Here is a 12,945-nt window from a genome sequence, read left to right on the forward strand (position 1 = left end):
AAGGATTCCATGAGGTAGGAGGAGGTATCCCTTAATAGTGACAAGACCAGCACTGTGTTCAAATCTTAAACATATTTTACCCAGGGAATTAAGTGTATCATAGTTCTTCAGTGTTCTCCATTTTGAGAACTGAGGGGTCACCTGTAAGCATGAAGGTAGACTAGCAGCAGTATAGAATCAAGTACCAAACCTCACCAGCTACTAGAAGCAACACAATCTCCCCTTGAACTTCTAGTATTTAAAAGAAACAACCATATATTTTCTAAGTATGTCTCTGCAATGTACATATACATATAAATAGATGCAAATACACACAAATATGTACATATACATACACACATACATACGCATATCAGATACACAAACACAAACTTTAAAATTCAGCCACATTATTGGGGGGTGTTCTTTAGTTCACCAGAAAAACTTGGCATGCTGGATATGGGTCACCCCAACAACAAAAATTGTCCCTCTTAGGGCATCTGTTCACTAGAACAGGCATAGGCAACCTTCGGCTCTCCAGATGTTTTGGACTACAATTCCCACCATCCCTGACCACTGGTCTTGTTAGCTAGGGATCATGGGAGTTGTAGGCCAAAACATCTGGAGAGCCGAAGGTTGCCTATGCCTGCACTAGAATAATCAGAGAAAAATGTTTAGCCTCTCTAGATCTATCCTATGAAACGTTTACAGACAGGATCTACATGGTATCACTTTTTAAAGCCTCATCATATTATCAGGATAAAAAAACAGGGCTTGCCTTTGAAAGAACATCTGGCAGGTATTCTGGCCTATAAGTGACAAATGGAAAGAGTGCCGAAACATTAGAAAGAACACAGGACAGGATGAGGGGATCCTTTGTTTCATAGCTGAGGACAAGTTGCAGCAGTTCTATGCCATCGGATACTGGGACCTCCTAGGAGAAGAGAAGAATTCAACAATGTTCAGTGCACTCTGGCTTTGTAGATTGTCAGTATTTCTTTCTCAGGCAAATCCAAGGCAGGTTGCCTGTACCTTTAGCTGAAATGTGACAAACATAATACTTGCAAAAATGCCACATTAGCCTATTAACAAGTTTATATGAAAAGTATTATTCAACAGAATGCATAACAAATTAACACAAAGGTATTTCAAGCCATGAGTGGGAGTTAAAAATGACTCCCCAATGATGTGATAGAAGTCTAGGCTCATTATAAACAGGGAACTTATCATTTCCTTTTCTGTAGAGCTTTTGGTGACATACTTGCACAAAGCCAAAAGCATTTAGCAATATCAGCACAGCTACCAGCATAATGAATCGTTTATAGTCTCTTGTTCAATTTTTACCATCACAGCAGAGAGTGAGTTTCATGGATTCACTATTTGTGAGCTGTGCAAGTTCTAATACAGGATCTACCCCCATCTGAGCACTTTCCAGAATAGCAAAGAAACATTTTGAGAAGAATTACTTTATCCGGTCAGACAGAAGTCACAAAACATCAACATTGTGATGGCTGCATTTGAAATTAGTGACACGTGTTCCTGCTCGTTTTTAAATTAGCTGCAGAACTGCCCATCACCAAGTTCAATTATCACACTATATTGATAATGTATTAATATTCTGCAACATTTGATCCCACAAAAGCAGCTCCAGCTGAAGGGGATGCGGAAAAGGGAAATATTCATCTGAGGCAGAACTTCCATCCAATTTCAGAGGCAGAGGAACTAAAACATAGACATGGGGGAGCAGTTTTTTAGCAGCAACCACACTGCAAAAGCATTGTGTGAATTAAGTCTTAGTTTTATTGTTCAAGTTTTACTGCTGGAAGCCTTTAAGTATGGCAAAATTAATGACAGGAAAAATGTAACCACATCATTATACATTTATTACATTTACATCCTACCTTTCCTCCAAAGACCTCAAGGTGGCATACACGGTTCTCCCCACTTTCCACATACAGTGGTACTTTGGTTCTTAAACTTAATCCGTTCTTGGGAGTCTGTTTGACTCATGAAACTGTTTGAAAACCAAGGCATGGCTTCCGACTGGCTGCAGGAGCTTCCAGCACTCAAGTGTAAGCTGCGTCGGACATTTGGCTTCCAAAAAATATTCACAAACTGGAACACTTACTTCCAGGTTTGCGGTGTTTGGGAGCCAATTTGTTCGACAACTAAGCCGTTCGAGAACCAAGGTACTACTGTATTTTATCCTTGCAACAATCTTGTGAAGTAGGTCAATCTGAGTTAGCGACTGACCCAAAGTCATCCAGTCTGACATTCTAACCCAGTGGTTTTCAAGGGTGTGGCAGCCAGGAGACGATGGCAAGTGTGGTGAAAAGATTCAACGGCAATCAAAGAAATATTTAAAGTTCTTATGTAGATGCACTGTTGTATACTTTCTGGATGTCTCATGATCATGTTATAAAGTAGTTGTGCTCTATATTATAAATCAAGTGCTGTAGAACTGGAAGACAGAAGAATTACCATTGATAGAAGAATGGCAGATGAAAATGATGGACTATATGGAACTCACAGAAATGACCGGGAAACTCCGTGACCAGAGGGACGACGCAGTGGAAAAAGAATGGATGAATTTTAAATTGTATTTAAAAAATCATTGTATGATTGAGAGTTAGATATAAATGGAGGATAAGTTAGGTTGTAGATAAGAAGATAGGTGAATAAGATATAGGATGATAAGGATTAAGATAAAATATTAAGATTAATTAATTAAGTAATATTATGAAAGGGGGTTAATAGGTAGAGGATTTTTAATGAATTTTGGTAATTATAAAGTAGAGTAAGATTGTTTTGAATTTATGAAGTTATGAAAAGATTATTTGACAAGGGACGCAGGAGGAAGTCCTACTATGATGTGAGGAAGAAATATTAGTTATAAGAAATATGTATGTTGTTATGTTATGTTTTTTGTTTTTATTAGTTGTTTATGTAGTTGCGAATTGTTGATGTTTTTGTTGTTAAAATTTTTCAATAAATATTATTTTTTAAAAACAAACAAGTGCTGCTAGGAGTTGCTTATTTTTCTTTTCCAATATATTTCTTATCAATAAAAGAGTTGACGTGGTGCGAGCCATTTTTTATTTTGAAAGTGAGGCCCAGAGGAAAAAGTTTGAGAACCACTGTTCTAACTACTACATCACATTGGCTCTTTTGATCTTCATAAAAATAGCACAGCTTGAAAGACTTTATTAGCTTAATTATTCCAAATATGTGCTACTGTAAATGTAATATAATGTGGTCAAGTACAAGCTAGCATCCCCACTCCATGCTCTTCAATAGACGCTGTTGTCACAGCAAGCCAACCGAGGCAGAAAAAAATGAAACATCAAGACCACATACATCCTTTTGCATGATCCGGAACATCGGGCTAACGACACTCTCCAAGAAAAAGGTCATAGCATCCCACTGGACAAAAGAAACTGAAAAGATGGAGCAGAGGCCTTCACCAGTTTTAGCTGTAAGAGGAAGAAAAAGAAAAACATTAGAACACTGCCAGATTTGTAGCAATGTAGGCCCCTATCTTTGGACAAGAATCTACTTTCCTACAACAGTGTAAAAAGTTCTCAAAAAGTCTTGTCCTATGGAACCCCCCCCCCCCAATCCAGTTGTTTGGTAGCCTCTTTACAAGCTCTTAAACAGTTAAGAGTAGGGTTTGCGTTTCAACCAATATCAGGTACTAACCCCTCGCCCTCCAGCTGTAAGGCCTAGGCTGGAAAAAATAATGAGGAACTGTTTGGGTAAGGAAAAGGTAAAGCAAAATGTGCATCGCTGCTGGAGACCAAGACTACCTCCCCTCCCATAAAGGAAACTTACAGTTCACAGGTCCAATATCAACTGGAGTGGACAGCTGATATTTTAGCCATTCTCCAGCCATCTGGAAGCCAGTTCGAGGGTCCAAGCGACATGCCATCCTTATCACCTCTCCCTGTTGTGCACGGAAAGCTGCCAAGGAAATTACACATGAAAGGCTTGGTTTCAAAATGCTTTTAAATTACGAGGCACCTACTGCTACAGCTCAAATAATCCAGTCATGTAAAAGGCAGCAGTAATCACCAGAAGGGGTGTCCAAGTGGCAGCTGCTTCTGCTTGCTCACTTCAACAATTGAACATTAAGTCAGATGAATGAAGATCTGGGATACAGACACTTGAAGGAAGCATACAATCAAGTCATGAAGGCAATAGATTGTGCTCCAGCAACTAGGATCCAGAGGCATATTGCTTCTGAACCCAGAGGGCCCGCTTATCTACCATGGCTAATAATTGTTGATATACTTTCATGAACTGTTTAGATTGAAGGCATGTGGGGACCTTTCACACTGAAGCATCTCCTTCTGCTCTCAAATGGCCCATTCTGAGATTCTGTTAATGCCATTCAAACTGAAGAGCATAGGGGGAAACTTCAAAATTATCCTCCAAAGAGATGGGTTTTACTAGAACAAAGGTAACTTACAGTTGAAGAAGCAATTAAAGTCTTCATCACTATCAAAGTCGAAGTGAGAATATTTACAACTGGGACTGTCTGTCTTGGAAGGAAATCCCACCTGCAAAAAGAAAGGGTGTAAGATTCAAGAGATTGAGTGGAAAAATAGTAATTCCACAGAACTCTCCCACTAGCAGAATTCTCATGTGTGTTGCAGGAAAACATTTTCAACAACTCAGCTTGTTGAGCCACACAAATTTCAAATAGGATATAACTGTGCAAGTGGCCTTATGATATCTACCGTATTTTTTGCTCCATAAGATGCACCTTTCCCCTCCTAGAAAGGAAAGGGGAAAGTCTGCGCGTCGTATGGAGCGAAGGCACTGGACGGCAGCGGGATCCCTTGGCTGCCGTTGCAGTCGCAAGCGGAGGGATGCCTCTGCCGCTGGAGCCATGGCTCCCGTCAGCTTTTGGGCTGCTTGTTCCACCCCGCCCCTTTGCCGCTGGCGGTGGCTGCGGAGGAGGAACGTGCAGCCCAAAAGTGTGTTCCTCCTCCGCAGCCGCCAGCAGCAAAGGGGCGGGGGTGGGGATAAGCAGCCCCGCCCGCCCCTGCTCCCTGTAAAACAAGAAAGGCGGCAGCCGCTGTTCTTGCTGTACAGCAAGCAGGAAGAAGGGGCGCATGGCAGCCCTGTCCGCGGCAGCTGCTTACACGCTGTGGGCAGCTATCGCGCACAGCATGCAAGCGGCTGCCGCTCCACTTGCTTGATGCTGTGCGTGGCTCCTCCTCTTGCTCTGGAGTTCCAGCGTCACAGCGTCACTCACAGACACCCAAAAATGTGAGTTCTCCCTCTCTCTTCCTTCCTTCCTTCCCTCCCTCACTCTTCCAACTTTAATAAAATATGGGGGGGGCATGTTGTTTATTAAATACCAGTTTAGTACAACATTTGATTCAGAATGTTTTTTTTCTTGTTTTCCTCCTCTAAAAACTAAGTGCATCTTATGGTCGGTTGCGTCTTCTGTAGCGAAAAATACGGTACTCATGTTTTAAATCTAGAATAAGTTTAAGCAGCAAGACTTTTAGGGGGCTGTCATTTCAGAATAAAAAAAGCATGGGGGGAGGGAACAGGTTGTCGCTTTGGGACATAATCTGCACTTCTGGCTGAATCAAAATACCCACTGAAGGGAGATGATGGGAGAGACCTCCACCAGCATACCAGCAGCCTTCCAACTATTCCTCAAGATTCCTGCTCCACACTTGGAAAACCAAAGGTCTTAATAACATTTATACCTTACCATGCCATGGCACCATACCTTCACAAGATTAGTCATACATGCTCGCAGGTATTTTGGAACCATAGCCAACAACAGAGGATCACGTGACAGGACTTCATGCCGAAAAAGAGCTCCCCATGTGATCTGGGTGGAAGAGCGTAGGAACTAGGGGAAAAACAAGGAATCAATCTATCAGGCTAGTAATCTCCAACTGTAATGCTCAAATGACAATAGTGATCCACACTGATCCTCTCAAGCTTAGGCACTGGTAAATACTCCCAAGCTCAGCTGAAACCAAGCAGCAATTACTTCCAACACACACATGCCAAAACAACTGAAACTTTTGTTCAACGTACACACCACTGTTTGCTACTGCAAGCTGGATCTTCATGAATGCTGGACGGCAGGAAAGAGCATGCCACATCACTTGACAGAGTTTCAGAGAAGGAAAGGATACAAGTATGCAATAGTTACTGTCCTGAGTTACATAAACAGACCAAGTCAGCACTGAGAATGAAGTGTTTAAGGTTAAGCGCCATGCTGCTGACAACAAAGCCTTGCTTCCATTGAGAAAGGCACCTAAAACATTTTCAGAACACAGGCACACAGCACAAATGGCTGTTTTTATACACAAGAGGTTGGAAAACCTTCCCCTTTACCTACCTGGCTGGGGTGGGTTGTGAAAGCTAGAAATGACTTGAGGTATTTTCCAAGGTTGACAGGTGTTTCCACATCTGAATCAGAGCCCTGTTGAGAGGGGAGGCAAACTTCAAAGGTGGATTCAGATGACAAGCTGCCACATGGCAGCTGCAGAAAAACTAGTATGGCGTAGTGCAGAGCTTTCCAAACTTTTAATGTTGGTGACACACTTTTCAGACATGCATCATTTTGCAACACAGTAATTCAGTTTTACTATTAAACCGGAGGTTAAACTTGTCAGTTTGCATTTCTTAGTACAGAAAGTGTTCATCTGATGTGCAGAGATCTTTCCTATTCTAATTAATTCAAGAGGATCCTGGAAGCTTCTGTGTGTGAAAGGAACAAGCAGAAGCTTCATGATGTTTACACTGCTGCTGTTGCTGCTGAAGTGAGTGTCTGGGAAGACCGCTCCTCCTCCGGCCAACTCCATTGGGCCTAGGAGGCAGGCCTACACTCACCAACACAGCTTAAGAGGCGCCGAGAAGGGCAGCCTCGGCTCTTGCTCTGTAAATTACTATTGTTTGTATAATGTATTTTACATTGTAATGTAGCCAAAGCAAATTCCAAGTATATTGAAAAATGTACTTGGCCAATAAATTATTATTCTATTCTATTCTATTCTATTCTATGTTTCGGTTATTCCTTCAAAGAAGCTGAGTACAGCTGGCTTAAACTGGTTCTGTTAACTTTTCTGTCAATGTCATGCTGACTATAATAGTAAGGCCAGAAGGAGCCTGTGGTGTTCTGTATAAAGTGTTAAGGTTTAGAGTTATTATAAGTTATTGTAAGTTTAAGTCAAATCTGCTGCAAATGGACTTCTTATGGACAGTGCCAATCCCCAATGTATTTGATTTGTGACCATTATGCTTATTTACCTTCAGTAGCAGTAAAGCCCTGCTGGATGAAATACAATTGCCTCTGGTCTGTTTTTTGAGAATCCTGCAATGTGTTTAAGTTTTTACTCTGCTAACTATATGTTGGAGTTCTGCTCTGGATCAATACTGAGTAGAATTCCATGATAAAACTAACCCCTTTCCAGCCCCTGGAGGAGCGCAGGGAGCGTTCATGTGACACAGCTACACACTGCAGCCAACACACTAATGTCTCACGACACACTATTTGGAAAGCTCTGGTGTAGTGGTTGGCATGTCAAACTAGGACCTGGGAGAACAGGATTCAAATTTCCACTCAGCTATCAAGTGCACTGGAAAGAGATGGGAACTGTATAGAGCAGTACAACCTGGGGCATGAGATTATGTAACAGTCACTGAAAAACAGTCTTGGGAAAATGCTTTGTGATGGAAAACTCACCACCAATGCATACAGCTGACTACCCAAAGAACACAAGACTTGGCAAAGTCTCTTCAAGAAAACATAGTGCTTCTCTACTAGGCCTTCACCATCTGCTGTCCTGAAAAGTACAAATAAAGCAGTAGTCAAGTATTATTATGGAATACTGTAAACATTAGTTTATAGGTTTAACTTAAGTAGTATGAAACTTTAACAAGAAACCTTACTGGATTAAGTACCAAATGTGTCAACTCTATCACCAATTTTTATGCAGGGTAGGACACGAAGGAGGACACTGGAAGCAAAGAACTACCTTAACTGAACTGTTTTATAGCACCAGATCTTCTGAGAAGACAACATGCTTCAGGAGGTATGGTGTGGCTATCACTACACCAAAAAGGAATGGGCGGAAATCGTCACAAGGTAATTTTATCACATCAATTTTCAGCATCTGTGCATAGCGAAAGAAACACCTAGCATCCAGTGGCCTAGTCTGATGTGGAATATGCCAACTCACATCATTCTAACAAAATATTTGCCATGTTAGCAAATCACCTTGTGATCAAAAGCAACATGTGACTCACATCTCAAGTGGTGACTGCTGTGGGAGATATCCAAAAGTGGTGTCCTGCTTAAGCAATGGACTCTGCTTGTGTAAAATGGGACTTCTCCTTCCTCTCATTTGCACTGCAGCCTCCTCAGCACACCCAAAATCCACCTGAGGGTTTGGGGGCACTCTCTATCAATCTGGACTTGTGGACCATGGCCAGAATAGGAGGCATTCTATGGTGTGCTCCTGGTAACTTTGTCCAACTTTTGAGCCACCAGCTAAGATTTATGAGCTCCACAAACTATTTTGTGCCAAAACTAAGAGCAGCTTCTTTCCCTTGGGAAGTCATCATGCGCTCACAGAAGTGGATGATATTACTCACTGGGCAGCAGAGAAGATGTAGTGCATGGCAACATCCCCAAACAAAACCATCAAGGGCTTGCGATCTTCCAGTTTCCCCTGAGCAGAAAACAAAGAGATCTTTGTCACAACATACGAAATTAGCTCTTCAGCATCAATTAGCAGCTGCCAGTTCATTAGTTACCACTTATACTACATGTCAGCACAGGTTAATGTGTGATAGAAAATGCAGCAATAACTCATTCAGTGCTCAAAGGGCAGACGACAGCTATCATACTGCAGAATTCCTTCTCCCTGAACAACATGTCCCTCAAATCAAAGAGGGATAATTAATTGCAGTGCAGAACAGGACAAAATCCTCAGTAGGCAAGATATAACTTTGTGGCATTACCCTACTCATTCCTGGATTATATCCAGATACATTCATACCAAAACAAGAACAAGAACAAGAACAAGTACAACATGAAGGGGACAGAAAAGAGAAACTCACTTTTCTGCTGACCACGATCAAGAGACACTCTGCTGCTCCCACTTGAAGTTCTGGCTCATTCAAGAGCAGACACAGCATCTCTAGCAGCTTGCAGTTATCTGCTGTGATGTGGCTCATAGCCACCCAGTCAATGTAGCCGGCCAGAGTATTGAGTGCTGCTATCCCTACTCGACAACTTGCTTGTGCCTGTGAACAGAAAGTAATTGAGAGGTTATAAACAGTCAATACTAGATTCTGCAATCTACTTCACACATTCCCAAAAGAACAATAATACTTTGGCATTACTGACAGCAGATCCTATGGAAAGGTTAAAATAAACAGCTTTTTTTCTTTCTTTCTTTTTTTACTAAGCTTTGGTTCTGATGCAAGTCATCAAGTACTATGAGAAACTTACTTCTCCTACAGATACAGAGGAACTAAGTAGAAATAAAGTTGACGCAGCTCTACGAAAGTTTCCCAGCATGCTTGTGAAAGTTAGTTTGGAAAAATTGGTTTAGGATGAACAGGTTCTCCTTCTACCTCTGTCATTACTCTTTCCACAAATAAAATGAGCAGTTTTTCCATATTCTTCACAATTACGCCATCAAAGGTAACTGCTAACTTATATGGGAAAACCACAGTTCAGCAACAGACTGCTAGCTCAGCACAATGAACAGCAGGGGGGGGAAATGTGCTCTTTGTTCTGGCTTCACTTACTTTTGATTCCTGTGTTGCATCCATTTTCTGGAAAAGAGAATAAGGAATGAATGAGCTACTGACAGGTACATGGCTTCTCACTACTAATTCCCACCCCATCATTATCATTGTCTATATTCTTCTTAAATGAAACAAGGTAAACAGCCCAACTACTACCACATTTCAAGTTCATTTGTTTCCACTTTGAGGGGTAGATCACAAATTCAAGTATATTGCAATAGCCAACTTCTGCTGCCAAGATTAGGGCTTACATATCACCTCTCCCACCCTGCAGCATTTAAGCAGCAGCAGGGTTGCTATTGTAGATTGAGGATCTCCAATCCTAACAATGCAATCCTAGTCATGTTGTTTCAGAAGTCCTAATGAATTCAATGGGGCTTGCTCCCAAGTAAGTGGCGTTAGGACTGCATCATAAGCCAAAAGAAAAGAGACTCCTACCATGCGTCTGTATTTGTTTACATTCTGCTGCAAGGTGTTGAGCAGGAAGCTAAAGACAGTCTCCATGTTCTGGGTGAGAGTTTGCTGGATATCGCGTCGTCGCTGGATTGGCAGAGTCTGGAAGGTCACCACATCTTCTGCCAGTCGTAAAAGTATGAACATCACTAACTCTGTCTGAGTCTCCTAGAGTCCCAAGCAAAACAAAAAACACAAATAGACAGAATGAATACAGGAATAACCTTGTTATCTTTGAAGAACATATTTGGATAATGCAGGAGGAGTGCACATACGCATTACATCTGTATACTTTGATACAATTATATCCTACAAGTTAAGTCCAAAAAAGATGCAGTAATTTGATTTTAAGATGTATTTCATACCCCCTGTTTGGAGAGAGTGTCCAGCTCATTTAACATGTCAGGCCAGTGCTGGGGCCATTCACGCTTGATCATCTCTACTACAATGCGAGAAAGAACATCTTTAATGTGACTTTCTTCCTCTAAAATATTCTGGGTACCCTGTAAATGAAAAATTAAAGTGTTACAAGATAGAAATTTTAGATCATTCAATACCTACCCTGCAGCAAAAGCTTGCTATAGACACATTCCAGACCAAACAAACTTCACATGAAATTTGCACCCCATCCTAGCCTATCATACCTTGGGAGCCTCCATGAGCCAAGGTGACGGTTGCTTCAATAAAAATAGATCTATCAGAAAGGGACAATCTATACCGAGACAGATCAGTAAGCTTTGAGTTTTGATATTAATTATCCTTCAAAACAGAGGTTCCCAAACTGTGGTCTGTAGCTTCATTCTTGTGGCTTGCGACATTTCTGTGGGTTTGTGGTTGGAGATGGGAGATGGCACATCCATCTCATGAAGTATTCATATTGATTTTTTATTGTATTTCATGTACTTCTATTCCGTACGTAGTATTTTACTGCATTACCATTTGCATGCTATGGATTTCAAACTCTAACACAATACAATACAATATATAAGAAATAAAAGAAGCAATTAAAATGCAATTAAAAATCATGCCGCATCTAGCACAACACATTACAATAGCTACAGGAGGCAGAAAAATCATCAGGTGGTCTGTCAAGACCGTCAGCAATTGTCAAGCGGTACATTGGGGAAAGGGAGTTTAGGGAATCACTGCTCTATGTCAGATAAACTTTTTCTTAGCGGAACTGAGGGCTATATGACTGAATTGTCCCAGGAAGACAACTCAAGTTGCATTCCCCACTTGAAGGTCTCACAAACATGAGCACCCCCTTCCACAGTTGATATATGGGTTCTCTCTTCCTCACAGGTCAAATATAGTGATGCAACTGCAAAGGCTAGAATGGAACTGAGGTGGCTTCCGGTCCCACATGCCTTAATGGAGATAGCCCCCACGACAGCGGGGGATCATCAGCGAACGAAAAACAAGGATGAGAGAGGGTAAATCATCCTTGCAACTTCCCCCCAGGGACGGGGGGAATGGGCTTCACTCACAGTTCATCTCGGTACCTGGCATGGAATGTGGGAGGCAGGGAGGCGCTGATTGCAAAAGCATTTTCCCTGGCAAAAACCCTCCTATGCCGCCATTAAGAAGCAGAGGTTCTCCATTTAATTGGATCCTTAATTGGCTTTAAAGTACTGCCATGTGATGGAAAAGGGTTGCAACAACATACTGCTGAATAGATCAGCTACATAGATCAAAGGTTTGAAGTGAGATTAAGATTTTCTTTGGCGTGAGAGTCGGCTGGGGAGAGGAAAGCCCATGGTTTGTTTATTCTAAGCTTCTTTTATATATTTGTGATTTGGTAACCCTCTCCGGAATATAAAATAAAAAGATATTTACAAGTGAGGAAGGGACGTTGGAGTAATATTGATATTAACAAGCAAAAATGGAAACTGTGTGTGATCTGAAATGAAGAAAGGAGGGGGAGCGGAAGCTCAAACTTGCTTCCTTGGAGTACATTCTATTACTAAAAGAAGTAACTCAGAAATTTCACTTCATGAACAGCTTGACTCACATTGGATATAAGCTCCATAACTTGGTTCTTCAAAAAGACTTTCTCATACCGATTCATATTGTTCCACCGGAACCTGCCCAATAAAACACAGAGGCATCATCTTTACAATACACTGATAGCATAGCTAAGATGGCTAGGGCAAGAGAGAAGTTTGGTTCTCAAATGGTCTCACACTGCTCCACTGGAACTTGCCCAATAAAACACACAGTGAAAGCTGAAGTGTGCAGGTCTGTAAGTTTAGAGAAAAAAGATGGGGGAGGAAGAGCATGGTAGATGTTTGTAAAACTATGCATAACACGGACAGAAGTGGATCGAGAAAGTATTTTCTCTTTCTCCCTTAACACTTGGATCTGATAATAATAACAATAATAATAATTTATTATTTGTACCCCACCTATCTGGCTGGGTCCCCCCCAGCCACTCTGGGAGGCCTCAAACAGATATTGAAATACATTAAAATAGCACAGGTTAAAAACCTCCCTAAACAGGGCTGCCTTCAGGTATTTTCTGAATGTCAGATAGTTATTTATCTCTTTGACCTCTGCTGGGAGGACGTTCCACAGGGCGGGCACCACTACCGAGAAGGCCCTCTGCCTGGTTCCCTGTAGCTTTGCTTCTCGCAGTGAGGGAACCACCAGAAGGCCTTCGGCGCTGGATCTCAGTGTCTGGGCTGAACGATGGGGGTGGAGACGCTCCTTCAGGTATAC

At 41.7% G+C, this 12,945-nt stretch overlaps 1 protein-coding gene across 1 annotated transcript in view; it reads right to left on the bottom strand.

Moving 5' to 3' along the window:
• XPO5 (exportin 5) overlaps positions 1-12,945 on the bottom strand; it is a 49,109-nt gene that overhangs the window by 20,149 nt on the left and 16,015 nt on the right. The window contains exons 3-15 of the mRNA XM_033144524.1: positions 12,239-12,311; positions 10,593-10,730; positions 10,213-10,395; positions 9,775-9,801; positions 9,079-9,264; positions 8,611-8,687; positions 7,700-7,799; positions 6,353-6,436; positions 5,729-5,854; positions 4,448-4,538; positions 3,811-3,939; positions 3,337-3,452; positions 758-913 (exon numbers count right to left, since the gene is read on the bottom strand). Coding sequence (XP_033000415.1) covers positions 758-913; positions 3,337-3,452; positions 3,811-3,939; positions 4,448-4,538; positions 5,729-5,854; positions 6,353-6,436; positions 7,700-7,799; positions 8,611-8,687; positions 9,079-9,264; positions 9,775-9,801; positions 10,213-10,395; positions 10,593-10,730; positions 12,239-12,311 — 1,486 coding nt within the window. The remainder of the gene's footprint in view (positions 1-757; positions 914-3,336; positions 3,453-3,810; positions 3,940-4,447; positions 4,539-5,728; positions 5,855-6,352; positions 6,437-7,699; positions 7,800-8,610; positions 8,688-9,078; positions 9,265-9,774; positions 9,802-10,212; positions 10,396-10,592; positions 10,731-12,238; positions 12,312-12,945) is intronic.

The sequence above is a fragment of the Lacerta agilis genome, chromosome 3 (assembly GCF_009819535.1).
Source record: "Lacerta agilis isolate rLacAgi1 chromosome 3, rLacAgi1.pri, whole genome shotgun sequence".
Classification (NCBI taxonomy): Eukaryota; Metazoa; Chordata; class Lepidosauria; order Squamata; family Lacertidae; genus Lacerta; species Lacerta agilis.